The 20,058-nt window shown below is 38.8% G+C and overlaps 1 protein-coding gene across 3 annotated transcripts; it reads right to left on the reverse strand.

Moving 5' to 3' along the window:
* Nucleotides 1–1,815: 1,815 nt before the first annotated feature.
* Nucleotides 1,816–20,058, reverse strand: LOC310947523 (serine/threonine-protein kinase DCLK1-like; the record flags this gene model as incomplete). 3 transcript variants are annotated; one of them, XM_083914352.1, is made up of 16 exons in its annotated part: nt 1,965–2,022; nt 2,655–2,728; nt 3,636–3,749; nt 3,881–3,961; nt 4,102–4,198; nt 4,329–4,406; nt 4,573–4,706; nt 5,310–5,456; nt 5,726–5,845; nt 7,998–8,167; nt 8,543–8,618; nt 9,373–9,467; nt 9,609–9,725; nt 10,382–10,481; nt 19,118–19,464; nt 19,698–20,058. In XM_083914352.1, 16 exons carry the CDS (start codon nt 20,056–20,058, stop codon nt 1,965–1,967), a joined length of 2,169 nt encoding a protein of 722 aa, XP_083770478.1. The 3 variants fall into 3 exon arrangements, with proteins under 3 accessions (XP_083770477.1, XP_083770476.1, XP_083770478.1); XM_083914351.1 differs by lacking the exon at nt 2,655–2,728 and having other exon boundaries at nt 1,816–2,022; nt 4,102–4,195; XM_083914350.1 differs by lacking the exon at nt 2,655–2,728 and having other exon boundaries at nt 1,816–2,022.

Consider the following 20,058-nt stretch of genomic DNA (forward strand, 5'->3'; position numbering starts at 1 on the left):
ACTGACTCAAAAATTAATTAAATCCTTTTTTATTCCCAGGTTTGGTTTCTTCGCAGAGTACATTGGTGGAAGTATGCTTTTTAACCATAAGTTGTTTTTTTTTCTCATTAGAAAAGTAGTATTACCTCTTTCTTGTACTGCGATTGTTTCATAACATCCTTACATTTATGGAATATGGATGAATATAATACAGCATTCACGATCTCCACCTGCTTCTACCTTGTACTGACATTCCCAGTTGTCTTAGAGTACCATTTTGTAATACTATATATATAAGCATTACATGTTTTTCAGATAATGAAAAGCAAAATTTCCCCGAAATTCACCATCTCAACTTGCTTTTCTTGTGCTTTTTGGGCAAAGATGGTTCACTTCCTTCAAGTTCAAAACTTAAAAGCCCTTTTTACAACAAAGTAAGTGGTGTGATGTTACAAATCTGTTCAAATAGATGAATTTAGCAGTGGTATGACTATAGTCTGCCATAACTGAAATGCATTCACCAAGACAGCGCAGATAACAGAAATGGTTTCATATCCGACAAGCGTATACCAAACAGTAAAATACCAGAACTGATTTAAGATGCATATTAGCACACATGCAGGTTACAGTCTCTGATGAAAGTAACAGGACATTCACTTCCATGAATACTTGACTCTGTTGAACCAATGAAGTGGTCAGAGAATGTTACAGTACTTACAGTCTAGTGAGCGAGACTTCTGATCATTGAAAAAGTACTGGCTGAATTAACAAATACTAAAATAATGGATTGTACTGGAAGCACTGTTGTGTTTACCAACATTTAAGTAGTTTCACCCCCGTCTGATAAAGAAGTGTGTCAGTTGACTGCCAATAATACACAGATCCATTCTCACTCACTCCAGCATTTCAAAGGAAAAAAATTGATACTGTGCTCATAGTACACCTAATTGCACTTAAGTCCATATGTGGCAAGGCTTTAAACATGCATGTCCTACCAACTACACAGTACTGACATTCATCATATCCACACTGACAGACATGTAACAAATCTACTGTTTCAATTCCTTCTGGGTCCTTAAGCACCCAGATGAGCTGGACGGTCAACAGTCAAACATTAGCGTCCTTCATTTTTAAAGAGACATGCTACTGGGTGACAGGACAAGATATTCCTACACAAAAATATCTGTTCAGTACAGATAATGCTTATGGTACAATAGCAGCATGTCTTATCAGTTTATGAAGTCCTCTTAAACAGTGTGTCTAAGGTATATGCAGCAGAACCTTAAGTACCACAGCACAGAGTAATCTAGATGTCATACAGTACAGCAGAAAGGTGACAGTGATAATGTATTACGACTTATTGTTAAACACGCATTTAAATTAGAACGGTAAGTGATTTGTACCGTCATATCACCAGATTATGTAACTTAATATTTAGAAACTTAGGTTTCAATGTTTTTCATTTACACTTTCCTTAAAAGGTGTCTCATGTTGCAGGTTGTCTTTCCTGCACTATAAAACATAAACCAGCAGAGGGCTCTAGAATACTACAATGAACCAGTGCTTGCTGTGTAGAAATAAGGCTTTTAACAGTTTGGTGACTTACAAAAAAAAGGGAAAATGTTAAATATTGTTTCATGCTCGTACAGTGTGTTCTTTGATCCAGACATTAACTTGTCCTTACTCATGACTGACAAAATTGAAATAGGTAAGTATGCAGTCTGTGAATGTCCAAGTCAGCAGACTGAACCCAACGATGGGTCTTTCAGTTATACACTCCACCCTCTTCCACTATACCATGTAGGGGTGGACGGTGCTCTAGCCTCTGGCAGGCTCTTAAAACGGAGAGGTGGGTGAACGGACAGTGTCAGCCGAACTTTGGGAATAGTCCTCAGACTCAGAGGTGAACTCAGCAACAGGGAGGCCAGGGTTGGCACTGCGGGAGGCTCCGGAACCAATACTACGTGGGAGATGGGGAGAATGCTTCACATCCTGGTGGCGTCTTCGTCGGAAAACTTGCTTCTCCTTATCAAGTGGCGTGGTCTGAGAGAGGGTGACACAGCAGCTATCATTAGGTTCTCCACAAGACCACAGAGATGAGGAGTGGCATCCAATCAGCCACCAGCGAGACACTTAAAAGTTTAGATGAGCCAATGTTTGCATGCAGTTGTTTTTGAAAATCTCTATTTACCTCACTACTATTCTCCTTATAGTTTAACTTCTTGTAACATAGAAATATGTCATAACTTCATCTTGTGACACAGCAAACAACTCAGCAAAACTATAGGAGAAGCAACAAGAGGCAAAAACGTCTCATAAGGTGTCTGTGACTGACAATGTCATCTGTTATCTGTAACAACACTTCTTACAAAGAAATATACATTAAATTTGTGAAATAATATCAAGTTGCTCAATATGTCACATGAACCCTCAAATGCAGTTAGCATAACAGATGTATAACTTTTCTACGCACGCCCCGGCGAGAGGAAAAAGCCACATTACCAGTGAGATGAAGGAATGTGATAAAGCGATAGATTTGATGAGGTAAAAAGGTGTGAGGGTTGAAAAGGGCTTCATTGAAGTGCAATGGGTTAAACCCTTTGGAGGGTGGGAAATGGAGACTGCCAGCACTTTGCCATGGAAGCACTGCATATTTGTGCTATGCTGTGTCATACCTTATCCAGTACAATCCTGGATGCTGGTAGTGGTCCAAAGACCCTGACCTCTGGATTGTAAAGTCCTGGTCCAGCTGAGCAGAAAGAGATTGAGTGCAACTCAGAGGATCACCTTGAACGTAAAGCATCACTGACCCGATTAGCAATAAGGTGCACAACTCTAAACTTCTGTTATAGAACTGCTGTGATGAAAAGGAAAAAAAAAAAAAAAAAACTGGCATAAAAATGTCATGTCACTCAACTGACATTCTGTGAACTGTCAGTTGTCAGTTCCCAAATGGAAAAAATGTCTGAGTGTTTGGCTTACCTGCAGGGTAAATTAAAAGGCGAGATACAAGAAATGTATAATAAGGAATGCAGCTCCAAGTGCAACTGGTAAAAAAAACAGGCCGTGTCTGACTTCCAGAATAAGTTATCTCTGCAAATTGTACAAATCCATCTTAGCTTTATCACTATTCAGGAAATCATATCTACTAAAACCTAGTCAATAGGTCAACTATGTTATTTAAAAAGATCTCCCAATGACAGTGCTGACAGTCCATCTAAAGAGGAGGATGAGAGGATACACATGAAGACCTGGCAGAAGCAGATGGATGAGCCGATGTGTGCACAGAAAAAGCAGATACAGTAAGTCATTAAATTATAAATTGCAAAAAAGAAATCCTCTTTGTCAGCTGGGATTGGCTCCAGCCCCCTACATCCCTGTCAGGGACAAGCAGTTGCAAAAGATGGAAAAAAAAAAAAAATAAAAAAAAATAAAAAAATAATTAAATATTATATCGTTAGTTTCAACTGAATTTTTAAGACATCCAAATATATAAAAACAGCTTTTGTACACTCATGGAGTAAAAAATAATCTTTTTTGAATCCAAAGCATCATTGCTAGAGCATGTAAAGAAATCAAAAAGAGCCAAAATGTAGTCCAATGATGCACAATTGCATGCAATGTTTGTGTGTGGAGGGGTGCAAGTGAGTGCTTACTGTAATGACTGACACTCCTGCTGTGGTGCTGTTAAGCTTGGGCCCGGTGTTGAAGTGCTTCTTGATCTTCCCAGCCACAGGCAGCTGGTGCTCGTTCTCTGACATTCCATCATCCTAGAAGATGCAAAGAACAAAGCTCAAGAAACTCTACCTGCTGTATCATACTGCACTTTCTCAGGACTGTCTCAGAACTATGCACACAGGTGATTCGGGTGAAAGGACTGACTTCAAAATGCTGAACTTACATTGACCCAGCGGTGATCAAGCACCTGTACAGCTGTGTATCTCTGATCCACCTCGACCTGCAGCATCCAAGTGATAAGAGCCTAAATAAAGACAGGCCACATCATTATAATGGATACTCATAGCTAACATGAGACACAGCAGAAACACATCACCGAAAGATTCTGGTGTTTCACATGAAGCATAGCGATGTAAGATGAGGAGAGCACTTCAAACCACAAACCTTGGCAGTGTCAGACACATTGTCCCAGTATGGTGCAGGGAAATCAAGCTGACCCCTCAAAAGCTGTTCAAGGAGAGCCTCCTGATCTTCACCACTGCTGTAGAGAATAAATTATAAATTTTCTATAAAACCAAGTCCCACATTATAATCTAGAATGTGATGACATTAAATAAACATTTTTACATACATAAAAATCAAGATACATCTCCTGATACAGGAGCACATACCCACGGAAAGGAGGAAAGCCACACAACAGTATGTAAGTGATGACACCGGCTGCCCAAATATCAATTTTGAGGCCATACCTGTAATTGAAGGAGGATGCCAGGTATCAGAGAGACTAAGTACATCTGCAAGTAGCGAATGGTCCACAAGAGTTAATGTAGCAGTTTTGATTGGAATAATGGTATGTATTTTCTACTTTCTTTTGCAGCAAATGTCCTACTAATCATGTCTCAGGTGATGACTCACCCGGTCTCAGCAACAATCTCTGGTGCCACGTAGGTGGGTGTGCCGCACACAGTATAGAGGGGCCCATTGACTACAGTAGCCAAGCCAAAATCACCTAGCTTCAGAGACTTACTGCCATCATGGTGTTCAAACACCTGTGACACAGGAAAGTGAGAAATCGCAAAGCAAAAATGTTGCCAATTAATATTTGTCCATGTGGTTAAAATTACATTATTGAGCTTTATGTGATAAATTAGATAATTGAAGAAATAAAGACCTAGAAAAGGACTTTGCAGAAGACTTAATATATGTGAATTGAATGAATGCAGTACATTCAATGACATGAGCAAATGAGAAGCCTGAGATTAAAACTGTCTAGTTCTAGTAACGGCATTTGTTACATAATATTCGCGAGATGATTTAAGCAAAAATTCACTTAAAAATATTCTATAGAGCAACCATCTGTATTTGCATTGCTGTCCAAAAGTCAACTTTACTGTAATGCAAATAACCATCCAGTTGCTTTTGACTGAAATTGCTTTGGGGATATAGTAAATGCCTTGTGCACAATCATTTCATAATTTAATTTACTTATCCTATGTTTGTTACATGCCTTCATATATGTGTAATTGTTGGTGCAAACTTATACGTACAATCTTTGGAATAAGTGACAAGGGGAACAGGAAAAGGGAATTATAGGGAACATGGATGAACATGAGGTTTGAAGAGGGCAATATGGAATTTAGAGTCATACTTACCAACAGGTTTTCTGGTTTAATGTCTCTGTGGACAATGTTGAGGCTGTGCAGGTACTTGATGGCACTTGCCAGATTAAACAGCATACAGCTGGCATCCCGCTCTGTGTACTTGTTTGAGGAGGTGATTGCATCAAAGAGATCGCCCCCCTGGAGAAAGAATGTTGGGAATTTGAAGTACCAGTAGCTAGTTTTCAACTATGTAAAAAAGGCTGATTGTGCTTTATCTATTAACAGAAATCAAGATCATTATAGACTAATATGAAATCATGTTACAAATAGATGTCTTGTAAAAAAAGAAAAAAAAAAAAAGAATTTGGATAGAACAAAATGTATCAAATATTTTCACAATGAGGCCTAAAATATGACTTTTAGTTGAGCTTGAAATTTCTTTGTAAGAATGAACAAATTAGTAGTACCTTAACCAACTCCATTACAAGATAGAGTTCACTAAAGGTGTCCATTTCCTCAATTAAAAGGACGATGTTGGGATGTTTCACACGCCGTAGGATTGACACTTCACTCTGGATCATGTGCTCCTGGGTAATAGAGGGAATTTAATCAAAGGAAGGAAAGTCTATGAAGATGTTGAAGTACCGGTACAAAATGCTTCTTTTCAAAGATAGGGTTAGTAATCGAGTAAGAATACTCTCCAGCTTACTTTAAAGTCATAATCCATTAGATTTGAGATACGTTGTTTCTGTCAGCCTCTTTGGCAGTGAGACGTTATTGCAGGCAAGCCTGTTCTTTAAGAGCCCTCTCTCTTTCACGGTTGTGATGAGTGTTGATGTTTCTCTTTTTTTTCTCTTTTGTAAACTTGATTGTCACACATTCACCTTTCTACAGTGCCAATAGAAAGTCATGATACCCTTTTGAAATGGTCACTTTTTACAGCCTGAAATACATAAATATATATTTTTCCAGCGTGATTTACACATTTTGCCTTACAACATTCCAGTGCAATTTTTTTCTAAATTTCTGAAAAGTAATACAAAATGAAAAACTAGAATAGCAGGGATGTTCCATAGGATTCAGGTCCGGGCTCTGACTAGGCCACTCTAGGACATTCACCTTCCTGTCCTTTAGCCATGGTGTGTTTTGGGTCGTTGTCATGCTGAAGGTGAACCACCTGCCCATTTTCAAGTGTCTAACAGCAGGTTTCGCTCAAGATTTTGGTGTACTTGGCAGCATCCATTTTCCCTTCAATCCTGACCAACTGCCCAGTCCCTGCTGAGGAGAAACAAACCCACAACAGAATACTGCCACCACCATGCTTCACTGTAGGGATGGTGTGTTTTGGGTGGTGTACTGTGTTTGCTTTCTCACAAAAATAGCGCATGAGTTCAGCCTTCAAAGTTCAGTGTTTGTCCTATCTGACCATATAACCTTTTGCCACATGGCATCAGAATCTTCAATGTTTTTTTGTTTTTTTAAGAGACTCAGTGCAACAATTTTTCAGAAGAGGCTTCTTTCTTGCCACCCTGCCATACATGTAGAACTTGTAAAATTGTTGTCACATGCACAGATCAACCAACCTCATTTAGACTTTTAACTCCTTCAAGGTCACCATGGGCCACTTGGTCGCTTCCCTGATCAATCTTTTCCTGACTTGGTCATCCAGATCTAGGGAAGGTCTGGGTGGTGCCATATTCCTCCACTTCTGGACAATACTCTGAACGGTACTCAGAGGGATAGTTAAAGCCTTTGAAGTATTTATATATCCTTCTAACGTGTGCCTATCAAGAACTTTATCCCTGAGCTCTTATGTGTTACCATGCACTGCTAGGAGTGATATCTTCAAGGAACAGCTGATTTTATTCTAAAGTAATCAAAGTCGCCAGAATTGACGTCAGGTGGAGGCCAATTAACTTGGTGTGTAATTTGGAAGGTGAGTGGTTATACCTGGGGATGTTTATAATGGTTATTCTAAAAGGGACTTTTCCAACACTGCTATTCTAGTTTTTCATTTTTTATTAATTTTGAAAAAAAAAAATCACTTGAATATTGTCAGGCAAAATATGTAAATCCCGCTGGAAAAACATTTGATATTATTTGTATGTATTATTTCAGGGCTGTGACTTTTTCAAAAGGGTATGACTTTATATAGGCACTATACATTACCCGCTTAAACTCACTAACATGGCAGTGTATTTGCATTTAGGCAAGGGATGTCAACACAGATGTTGGGATACTCAGCAAAGAGGCAAGTACAAGTGCTTTCATTAGTGAGTTTATGAGAGAGTGAGTCATTATCAATCACCGCTGTTTTAACTCACTCTTCGATAGATAGTAATTTAACAGACAATTAACTAGATGAAAATCTTATGGATTATATCTTTAAATGGAAGTCCATTGTAATGGTTGACAGACTTAAAAAGCATCCGAGCACTCTAATAGTCAGTAATACATGGATAACCAAAAACTTTCAAGTCAAAAGGTATTCATCTATATAAATCTATGATCAGTGAATAGTTAAAAAAAAATGTGTACACATACATATGGTGAGATTGGGAAGCCTAAATTTCAGTCATTTCAGAGCAAAGTAAAGACAAACCATCGTTAACACTTAATTAGGTCCATCTGATAGTGTTACTAAACATATGTTTCGGAGGAGATAGCACCATCTACTGACCATGAAGAAAAAAAATAAATGAATAAGCGTTCAATGAGCAGATGAAGAGGCATGCTCACCTTTCCCCTGCATTTATCTTTGCTGATAATCTTCAGAGCGTACTCTCTTCCAGTGGATCTCTCCACACACTCTCGGACCACAGCAAAGTTTCCGTCCCCTAAAGTCCTCCCCACTTTGTACCTCTCTGCTATGGACGCAGGGACTGAAGGGTACTCATCCACTGGCTCAGCTGTGGAGCAAAAGATCTATAATGTAAAAAAGTATGAACTATGACACCCTTCACACTATTTAGTCTTTTTACATTTCATTCATTTATCTGACACTTTTATTGAAAGTGACTTACAATAAGTGCATTCAACCATGAAGATACTACCCAAAAATTGCAACAATAAATGATCAAATAAGCAAAAAGTGCTTCAAGTGCTTCAAGTGCTATATTTTAGAAATACTTTTTTTTCTTTATATTTTTTTATTGATTCGTTGGTCAAGGTGCAGTCTGAACAGGTTTTCAGTCTGTAGAAGATGAGAAGGGTTTCTGCTGCCCTGATGTAAGTGGGGAGCTTGTTTCACCATTGCCAGGAGTCCCTCTTATGCAATGTCTTACCTTCACTTCCTTCGTCCATTGAGCTGCAGACCTTCGTAGAAGCTAAAGAGAGTGAAGAGCCACTATGTTGAGATCCCTGGAAAGAAGAGACAGCCATGGAGTGAGAACAAAAAGGCACACTAATGCACTTGTCTCACAAACTTGAAAGAAAGCAAAGCTTGTAAAAATGTGATTACAGACAGCTTACACAAAGCCCATTTGTTCCACTCATTCATTCATTACTCCATCATTGAGTATGCAGTTTAAGATTAGATAGAAATAAAAAAAGCGTGGTGAAACATTATACTAAACTTTTCACCAGCATAAAGACTGGTATGTGATTCCAAAAGGGATAGAGAGAAAATAATTTCCTCTGCCCAGCTACAATTCCAACCCCAGCAAGCCTTATTATTGATTAATGATGGTATCAGTGATAATTGGATTTTGCTACAGAGTCAACTGTGCTATGCAGTCTCAAAACTTGCTTTTCCTCCACAGATCTATGATAATCACAGCGAAAATGTGCTGCTGCAGTACAGATGGCATTTTATTCAAAATATAGCTCTAAAGCATCATAATACATGTACAAACATAGTTTAGTGACCCCCCCCCCCCACCTGAACTCAGAAACATGAGCTGATATTAACATCTGTACACCTGTGTAAACAAACAAGCAATCACCCATGCTTTTTTTTTCTCAGCCACATGACAAACTATCAGTGTTTCCATATACATTACTGTGCAACAAACACAAGCAGTAAGGTCAATGTATAGCTATTGGAGGTTGTCACATATTTGCTAGGTAATATTCTTAAGGTAAGCAAATCAAACTTATAGGAACCATTTGTTACCCGTCGTCTTCGGAGGCTAGCTGGACTGGTTGGAGAGGGGCTTGGAGACTTCCCAGATCGAGGTGTGGACAACTGACTGCCTGCCGTGCCGTTAGCTGTCAGTACATTAGAATGGTAAAACAATCAACCAGCATAATGTTAAAATATTGCAGGATAGACCAAAATGTACTTTATACATAGTGTATAAGTATACAAATAACCCTATAAGAACACTACGTGAAGCTTTAAAAGAATACCTGAACCAGTGGACGATGGAGACTTGCTTCTGCGGGACATTCCACTGCCTCTTGGGGAAGACAGACCCTGCACGGAGGGGAGCCGGCCATATGATGCAGACTTTGCCACCCGGCACTCTATAAAGAAAGGAAAAAAACATAAAAACATACACTGCTGGAGCAACATTTGTCCTGGATAATACTAGGATACAATATTATTTAATTCGGCTGAAACACTTAATAATTACACTTAAGAATAATTTTATGTCTGCAAGTCATTGAACACCAATTGCAAGGGCTAGGGACACAGAAAGGTGTTTAAGTACTGTACCACACCATTAACATGAACTACAGTATTTTAGGTACAACAATGTCGGGTACAACAGCCATAAAGCATAAAGTATTTCAGTCAAACTGTGACAAATACTGTGCTTAAGCTACAACACCATTCCTCTAAGGATATTCTGCCACCCTTTCATTCATTAGTGGTCTTTATAAATAGAAAGTTTGGCAAACTGATGTCCAGTATATGGTGTTATGCAGTCAAGCTCTGTTTGATAAAGTCTGGCCTCTACATTTTAAACAAAGATTTCTAGTGAAAAAGGGAAACTGTGTACAAGGTGGCAGCAACACTTCATACGGCACATTGGTAGTGCAGCAGAAAGAATAGACATGCGAGTACCAACTTGCAAGAAGCACAACAATGGTTTAATAAAAAGGTATTCACAGTATCTTTAGACCTATGCTTCGCCCAATAAGCAATCCAATCCTCATATTAATAAAAGAACGCTTACCAGTTTCATCCAAGTTGAAGTCATCCTGATAACGGAACTTTTCAGGGCCACAAGCAAAGAATATATCATCATCCCCAAAAAAGTCCTGGAGGCAGGAAACCTGGTAAAGAAGAACATTTTTCTCTCAGTTATAGTACAAAAACAAGTCTGATATGTAATGTGTACTTTCCCTAGTGATAGTGAACATAAAGGCAGCACTGCTGTCTCGAAAAACCTGGCTTATACCAAAATACATTTTTTTTTTTAAATCAAATAAAGAGAAGTCTGCAACTGCACTCAGTAGCCAGTTTTGGACTGCTTTCAAACTTTAAAGGAGCATCTTGCAAGATATTCAGTGTAGTGTGATCAGATGATGAAGAGTTGATTACTATAAACATGATCTCACTGAGGTGAGGGCAGATGTGCCACACGTGACCCTTGGGTCAGCCATTGGACAGAACTCTAGGTATGGAGCAGGTATGGTTAGGCTTGTCACTGACAGCCAGATCAACATGGGGATCATTCCTGGACTCCCCGAAGACTTAATTTATTAGTTAGTGGACTGCTTATCTTCAACAGGCAAGGCAGGCAGGCAGGCAGGCAGAGCAGGCAGAGTGACATTTAATGTAAAGCCCAGAACTACGTCCTTTGTCGTGAAAATTTAATCAGAATGCAGATATCGTGTGTTTAGACTGTTCTATACCTACTGTGACTATGTAGCTATATCACCAGTAAATTGATCATAGTTTATGGTAAAATTTATAAAGTTATGTTGTTTAACTTCTGTTTATGACTCCCTGTACTCTCCCCCTCCCCTTAGAGGTAGACAGCGGACAGACATTCCTTAGAGAATAGGAATGCTGATCAGTTAACATGTATTTTCTTTTATAACTTTCGTCTGTCTTGTTTTACACACAAATACAGAGGTGTGGGCAGATGCTGAGGATCAAAGTGTCCATGATAGGTCACCTTTTATAAATAATTTGATCTTGTGACATATGTATAAAATATTTTTTCTAGAACTTGTAGCAGCCTTCAAAATTATGATGGCTTAGATTTTCAAATATTAGATTACTGTAATCTATTCTCAGAGGGGTGGTGCTCCGAGGTCTTAAAAAGTCAGTATGAAGTTATTGTCTCATAAGTGAAGTTGAGTTCCCCTTGCTCTTCACCTTTAATGCCAGTTCATGCATTTTTGAAGCATAAAACCGAATTATTAATTATCAGAACACATTTTGGTAATTATTTAATTTGAAATCTGCTACTATTCCCCTACTCCATAACATTTCTTGTATGAAGGCTGTGACCAACTCCCACAAAAACCCCTCTGAGAGGCATAGTCTTAACAGATTATATTATCATGGCAACAATGACATCAATATAAAATATATTGAATGAAATGTTCTGGTTTATGATCATATGTGCTGCATTATCCCTTCAAGATTCATTTAAACAGGACATCATAACTGTATATGAGTGTCATATTTGTGTATTGAAGGATACTGATACACTATAATAAACAGCACATACTGTATGGTATACACAGTACTTACAATCTAAGTCAAAGGACACACAGATACACACAAAGACACCATACACATAATTACTGTCACTATTGAAGTAACTATAAACAGGACTTTGACATGATTCATCATATCTTCTAAAAAAAATAGTTTACATAAGTCATTACAGATGAACACATCAACTTTCAGGCCATATCAGTGTACGAGGGGTGTACGTAAGAGAAAACCATGAAAGAAAAACCACTGGATTAAAGATATAGGACTGCAGTTGAGCAGATACGTTGTAACTGCATATTCAAAATAGCCAGAGCACTAAGGGAATGCTATAGTGTGTACATCATACAGTATTACTAATGGAATTAACATTCATTTCTACTGGTGTAGCAGTCAAGTTAGAGAGATGTTATTGCCCTCTATTGTCTTCAAGGTAAAATCATTTTATGAACACCACTCATCATCATCATCATCATCATCAGGGAGGTGATCTCATAAATAACTTAATGCATTAAAAACTGAATCCAGAAAATTAGTCTAAAATCCCTGATATTGCAATTAACTGTTTAATGGTAGGAAGTAAAATATTACCTTGAGAGAGAGAATGGCTTAAGCTTTTGTTAAAATAAGAAAGTCACCACACATAAATATAAGTTATAATCCCTTTTACATCTCTACAAAGACAAACCAGATGGCTGAGTTGATGCATTTTCTGCTCCCATTAATACAGAAGCCCATCACAGGAGATGCAGTGTCATAAATAAATGAAGATGCTGATAGAGTCCTGACCTTCTCCTCAAAAGGGTTATTGATGTGCTTAACTACAGCAGTGTGCAAGAGAATGCTTTCATTTCCTCTACAGAGGGGTGGCAGAATCTCAACAAAATCTCTGTGATCCCATATTGATATTAGTTAATAACAGGACACTTATCTTGAAATAGTCGTTAAATGTGACTGATAAATTATTGATACAATAGTAGCAATACATGTTAAATGTTGCTATTGAGTAAAACAAACAATACAAGTAAAGCGATGCAGATTCTCACCTAATAGATAATGATTGTGTTCCTACAATGCTGGGGGGAACAAAGGTTCATGAAATCTGAAGAATCAAGACAGCCAGCTGCAAACACTGAATATACACACACATATTGTTCCCTCATTAAGAACCACAGAGAGTTCAGCAGGAGTCTAATAAGATGACTTAAGTGCTTAGACATAGCGCAAAGATTGACAAGAAAGCCACCACAGTCTGTCAACTCGATTGCCTTCCAACCATAAATTAAGTGTTATGTTATCATCGTCCTTAGTTATGAATGTGAAACTATTCTGGTATTCATTGTACAAAACTAAGCATCTTTTGGAAGAAATGTACACTTTAAATGGTCAATAATTGAGAATACAGTATGCATCATCCAAAATACTGAAATGCTGAATTACTATGGCCATTTTCTCTGCTGAGACCCTGCTCTGACAGACCCTCCCCCCAGCCCTCCTCCAAAAGAAAGATCCCAAAGGGAGGAGAGCTGCACAACTGTTGCCAAGGAGACCAGACAGAATCAGAGCTGAGTTTAAGACGATGAGAGGGACACAGCTGCTTTAAAGATTCCCTGTCAGATCCTATCTGGAGCAATGGACAGTAGTCATTGCAGATAATGGAACAAAGTAGCACCTTGTCACTGTAATATTGCTTGAGAACTGGCTTCAGACCTTTGGTGGATGCCACCCTCTATATTTGCCACTTACAACAGTCTTATAAGAAAAAACAGCCAAAATTTTAAAGTTGGAAAATAAGCAATACATAAATCTGAGTAGAAACAAGTTACATTGTTCCATAGTAGGATCAGATTGCTACTCAGGTGTAAAAGCTATTAACATAGATATAATCAATGGTGCAAACCCTCTTATATGGGGTATGGATTGCTTCATGTAAGGTCTTGAGCCAAATGTGGCTTGCTGATATCATTAGAGCCACTCTTTATCCTTTGTATGCAACTCTTAAATTAGACATTTAATTATTTTAATATTAAATTACATATTTTTTGAAATGCTAAGAAATAAGCCTAAAATTTACAATGGAGCAGCATCTCTATGGCAATTATGACTGTGCTGCCTTATATTGATTACTCATGCCTGCTGGCTCAGTGACACAGCAGCTCCATCAGGCCTACCATCCCCCTAACACCCACACACACCCATTTTGCAGTCCTGGAACATCCTGTGCAAAAATTGGTCGTCAGGTTTTATCTGTCTGTTGCTCCTAAAGAAAACACAATGAAAGTTGCGCATGCTTTAGATAATCAATCTGAGCCATGATATAGAGCACAGATTACACAAAAAGGCACCGTGGACAGGTGAAGCTCTCCATGGTGCTGAATCTCCCCTTAGAAGTGAAAGATTTAACATAGTGTCAGTCAGCATGTCACAGGGGAAACAAGACTCATCTTCACATGATTTTAAAATAGTTTGGATGAGCAGAAAAGTATATTAAAACATTCATTATACGAGATTCAAATTACGTCTGCTGCAAAATTATGTGATGCAACTGCAGTTGCTGGAAAGACAGATACAAGTAATAGCTGCCTTAAATAGCGCAAGTCAGCACTATGAGGGCATGTATAAGGACACTAAGACAACCCAAGTACACATTAAAACATGTGAGCCATAACACTAACCCACACTTTTTTAGCATTCCTAATCACAAAATCCTAGAAGAATTGAATTTCCCTTGGGGCATAAATAAGGAATTCTTCTTCTAGTCTGAGTTTCTATATCTAGCTCTTAGTAGTTCTAACAATGACTAACTTTCAGCAGCACAAAAAGACCATTTCAAATCGTGTTTCTATGATAAAATGTATCACCATAATATGGGACATTTTATGCCACATAAGAGAAGACTTTAAAATATTATGTGTCAACATTTGTTGTCAACAAATAACCGTGAAGTAGGACTATCAACTGCAATTAACATCATCAACAATGTTTAACAACAATGTTAAATGAAATGCAGACCCTTTATTCCCTATAAACATCTCACAGTTCTCATTTGACATGCTGTAAAGTTTTCACAGTATCCTAATTAAATGTACAACAGCAAGTTCCACTTTGACCCAAGACTAATTAGTAGCCTCCCAGGACAAACGGATAACAGAAAAATTATTCTCTACACCAAATGCAGTGGCACACTGAGCAAGTCACAAAAATAAGTGAGGATTGCCAGACAGCTTCCCTCCTCCATCCTTCTTTCTCCCCTTTACCTACACAGTGAGATTTAAAAGTGACAGGGCTTGAGAATAAGTTATTCAATCAAACAACTAAGTTAATTACTAGTAATAGTAGTGTTTTTCCACTCTACATAATTAACTATGTTACATTCACATTAGAAAGTATAAAGTCTTTCTATAGTTAACAATTATTGTAAAAATACTTAGGTGTCAGGTCTCCAAAAACAAAAAGCCTACTTTAATGTTAACCACTGAAATCCAGGAGAACATCATTAGAGCATCACAATTTATTTTAAAGCCGCTATGCATCATGTAGAAATGGTCAGCACGGTCAACATTAAGAAAGAAATTGGACAAACTTGGGTCTTGCTCTTGTGCACATAGGGCACTGTAATTCTATTTTCTAAATGAATGGGCTATTTTTATACTTAATCTACCAATACATAACTTTACCATGGAGAATTAAGTCTCTCCTTTCATGTATTCATTTTAAGCCAGTCGCTTCCCTAGGGTGGCTGTGTTGTCATCTATTTCAAAAGAAGTGTTGACTCTAAAACATAGAAGTTGATGTTGTACATAATATAATTACAGTGCAGAGCCATATCAATTACAGCGGGGATTAGAACGCCATGCCCTCATTCTCCTCAGATGCACTCCATGCAAGTATTCCCTGATCCTTCCCCCACACGCTACACCAGTATCATACCAGGCCATGACACTTTTTTTCTGGCCTAAAAGGGCTTCATCTGTAGATTGTCCCTTCCTCTAAAGTAACTTATCTGTTTGTAGTACTTTCGGTGTGGATAATGTGTTATAAATGAATTCAGTCATCAGAGGGTTATAAAGTGCAGCCCAAGAGCATTGACTTGGCTGTGCCCATTTGGCCAAGGATCACAGCCATCAAGCAGAGCCACTCGTTAAGCAGATTCACTAATAATCTAAAATCTAATCAATAAAAAAAAAAAAATTGTCTGTCCATTACTTTGGCAGTATAGTATCCAAGAGGGATACGTGTGACTAAAATGGAACATCAGAAATTCTAATATGTTAAAAGCACAGCATACAGTATACTCTGATACAGGAAATATGTAACAAGCAGTTATCCAATTTCAAGTTAGTATATAGGACAGGCAAATCAGACCTGCAATGAAGAGTTGTCAACTATTTAATTAATTGGCAAGTATTTTGATAGTCATTTTAAGAAAAAAAGCCAAAATTCTGAGCTCTCCAGTGTCCTAACTGTAAATCTTTTCTGGTTTCTGAATATCTTTGAGTTGTGGCATTTTATAGCTCAAATAACTGCTGTAATGACCAACTAATAAGACAGATTCATCGACGGTGAAAATAATTGTTAGTTGCAGCCCTACTGATCAGGTGGTTATGTTGTGTGAATTTTACTAACTGAACACTGCTAATAAAACAAACTTGCTAGAACTAAACTGTCCAGTCATTTTCTCAGGACTAACTGCAAAAGCTAGTAATTTACCAAAGGTTAAACACCCATGAAAACAGGCCCTTTGATGCCAACAAGTGCATATTTGCCATCTGCAGTCACAATATGACAAAAACCACAAAAGGCAGGTAAACTAGAGCACAAAGCTGCACTGCCAAGCACAAAACAACAACTTCTTTGGAAAGCAAGCTTGGAAAGATGCCATTAGAACCACTAATCTGAATAAGCAATGATACCTGGAAAGTAACTGGAGTGTGACAAATGCAGAACCATGTTTCACTTTCACACAGTATACACAATGGACATCTACCCTTGATCTATTGCAATTTCATCCATGAACGCTCTGCTAAACAGTCTGTATTCCTAAAATAATTGAGTGGATCTGTGAAGGCAGATTTGTTTGTTGGTACTGAAATCCAACTGTTTCCCCTACAACATTACAGAATGGGTTCTATGCAGGGATTATACCTACAGCCATGTGCTCCTTCTTACCGCCATGTGTACAAAAAGGCTGACAGACCAAGCACTGCATCTATGAGCCCTCTCACACTACACCTACAGTCCTGACATCACTACTGCACTGCTCTGCCGCAGAGGCAGTTCCTTAGCAACCAGCTCAGAAAACCATAGTAACCATCAGAGGAAAAAAAACATCACAATTTGTGATAATGCAGAGTGCAGGTGACAGAGTTTATGAAAGACAAATTTAGTTCAAGAGCTAAATATTTCTGTCAGATGTTTTGTAACTAATTTGCTCAGTCAGCTTGCTGTGCAGCTGCCCGTTCCCCATCAACCCATAAAAAGGCCAACATCCCTGTAATTAATCACAATGTGATAATATCTAACAGAAATATCAATAATTGTAATGTATGTCTACAATTTGGTATATAATGAGGACCCTGCACCAAGATTTTACCAAAATATAACAATGTAAATAATGACAACTGTACAGAAAGTCACATATTTGATCCAAGCAGCTTTTTATTTAGGTGCTAACTCACTAAGTGCACTTAATGGATACCATAACCATTCAATGGTGTGCTACTATTTAGTAGGATTATGAGAGGAGTCCTAGAAACCCATTTCTTGTAATACATTTAGCGAATATTCCCAGTTGACTTTGAACCTACCGGGCTGCATCTCGCTTTGGGTAAGGAAACAATTCTCAGGGACATGAATGACAGAGGAAAAGTCCCATTTATTCCAGAACCTCAAAATGAAGTCATAAACTCAGCCAGTGTTGAAATAAATGTACCAGTCAAGTTAGACTTAAGTGCAGTGTGCTGATGTAAGCTTCCAGTCAAGATACAGTACCACAAATGGGAAGACAGAATGAGGAGGGAACATTTAGCAGCAGCACAATAACAGTCACCACAACTAAATGCATCTACTGTAGGTACAGCACACAGCCAAGCTATGAACAGATAATCAAAGGTCATGCCAGTCTCCTTTGACTTCTAGCCAACAAAATCATCCTTTCTTCTTCCCCACGTGTGAGCAATTAAGGCATCAGTGGTTCAATGGCACTTTCTCAGGTATAGATGACTTAAGGTTGTCCCGGCTGCTTTGTTCAATGACTTTTAAATGCAAACATTCAGTCTAAAAGCTTCAGTTTGAAATAAGCACACAATAAGTAAATTTCATTTAGAATATGGGAATATGTGGGCTAACCTCTCTTACATGTATGGCAATTAAAATGCAGATTAGGGGAGGGGGGGCAGTGGCTGAATGGTTAGAGTATTCTCCCCATGTAACGAGGCTGAAGGTCCTTGAGGCAGCAGACGCGGGTTCGACTATGACCTGGGGCCCTTCGCTGCATGTACCCCCACCCCCTCTCAACCCATTTCCAGTCTGTCCTAAAGGCTTGGAAAACTGCCAAAAAAATAATCTTTAAAAAAATGTAGATTAATGTCGGCTATGAATGTGCAACCAGCATAACAAACTGCTTCCTCTCTGAGTAAGGGCAGCACTGAAAGTCATGCACAGAGGTAGGGCCCATGTGACTTTTGCAAACTTAAGTAGATGAATTCTTCTTTGACTGGCATAAACTACCTCACATACTGTTTTATACATACATACATACTGCAGCTTCAAAACTTCATATGGGCTGTATACTTCAGAAAACAGTAGCATCACACACACACACACACACACACACACACACACACACACACACACACACACACACACACACACACACACACACACACACACACACACACACACACACACACACACACACACACACACACACACACACACACACACACACACACACACACACACACACACACACACACACACACACACACACACACACACACACACACACACACACACACACACACACACACACACAGTCATATTTACCACAATGTTCTTATTTCTTATTCATCTTGTCTGAAGTTTGAGTAATTGCCTGTTTCCAATAGAAATGTAGTTGGACTTAAAAAATTGTAATTAAGAAACAGAAATTATTTTATCTATCCTTTACCAACTTGGAAACATGCTTTTAAGCCTGAAAAATGAGCAGAAGTGAGAGTCATAGAAAGATAACTCCTACCATCTTTCCGTCAACAGTATATAGCCTTTTGACGACTCCAGAGTCCAGCTTGATGGCGTCTGTGACATCAGTCATGACTTGCTCAAAGGAGTGTGCAGTCTTCTTGTTGAGCAAGATCCGTACAGCCTTGCGAGGCTTTACTCCACTGCGGACAATGGTTACCAGTTTGGGTCTAATGAAGTCCTTGCTCTCCCTGGTTTCTGGGGAGCCAGCCATGGCGCTACCAAGGGAAGAAGGTTCGCGAATGGACACAACAGTCCTAGCACCAACTGCCCAGTTGGGATTTACATTCTTCGTGTAGTCCAGCAACTTGTAGGGCTCAATGGATGCACAAACATAGCTCTCCCCTGCAGAAAATCAATACACATTCAGATGTGTTGCATTTTCCCCATACACAAATGCTAAGACAGACTTGGAAGATAAAAAGCAACGATCACATAATAGTGTTACACTGGGTAATTCTACTTTACAAGACTGAGGAAGTCATGCATTTTGTTTTGATCTGCATCAGCTGCTAATTTTGTCTGTGACCTAATTGACTGAGATTGCTCAATATAAACAATTCAGTAAGATTACTCACCTTCCACCAGCTGGTCCATACAGGTGATCTTTGCCGTCCCATCGATGGTATATATGGTTCGCACCCCTTGTGGCAAGTTGACATTATCTGACAGAGATCTTGTGAGGTCAGCCAGGAGTGCTTCTATAGACCTAAATCTATCCTGAGAAATGGCATACACAATCCCTTTAAAGTAGCGGTCCCCATTGCGATAGAAACGAATCTTCTTGGCCTTCTTTTCTGAGGTCAGTGCTTGCAGTGTCCTGGTTCTGTACAGGCTGCAGTGAGCGCTATGAGTGGGACTGGGGAGCCCATTCCCTCTTGAGCCCCTTCGGGTGTATCTCTGGGCCTTGTCCCGCTCATCAAAGTGCTCCAGCTCCAT

The sequence above is a fragment of the Echiichthys vipera genome (genome assembly GCF_963691815.1).
Source record: "Echiichthys vipera genome assembly, chromosome: 5".
NCBI classification, from domain to species: Eukaryota; Metazoa; Chordata; class Actinopteri; order Perciformes; family Trachinidae; genus Echiichthys; species Echiichthys vipera.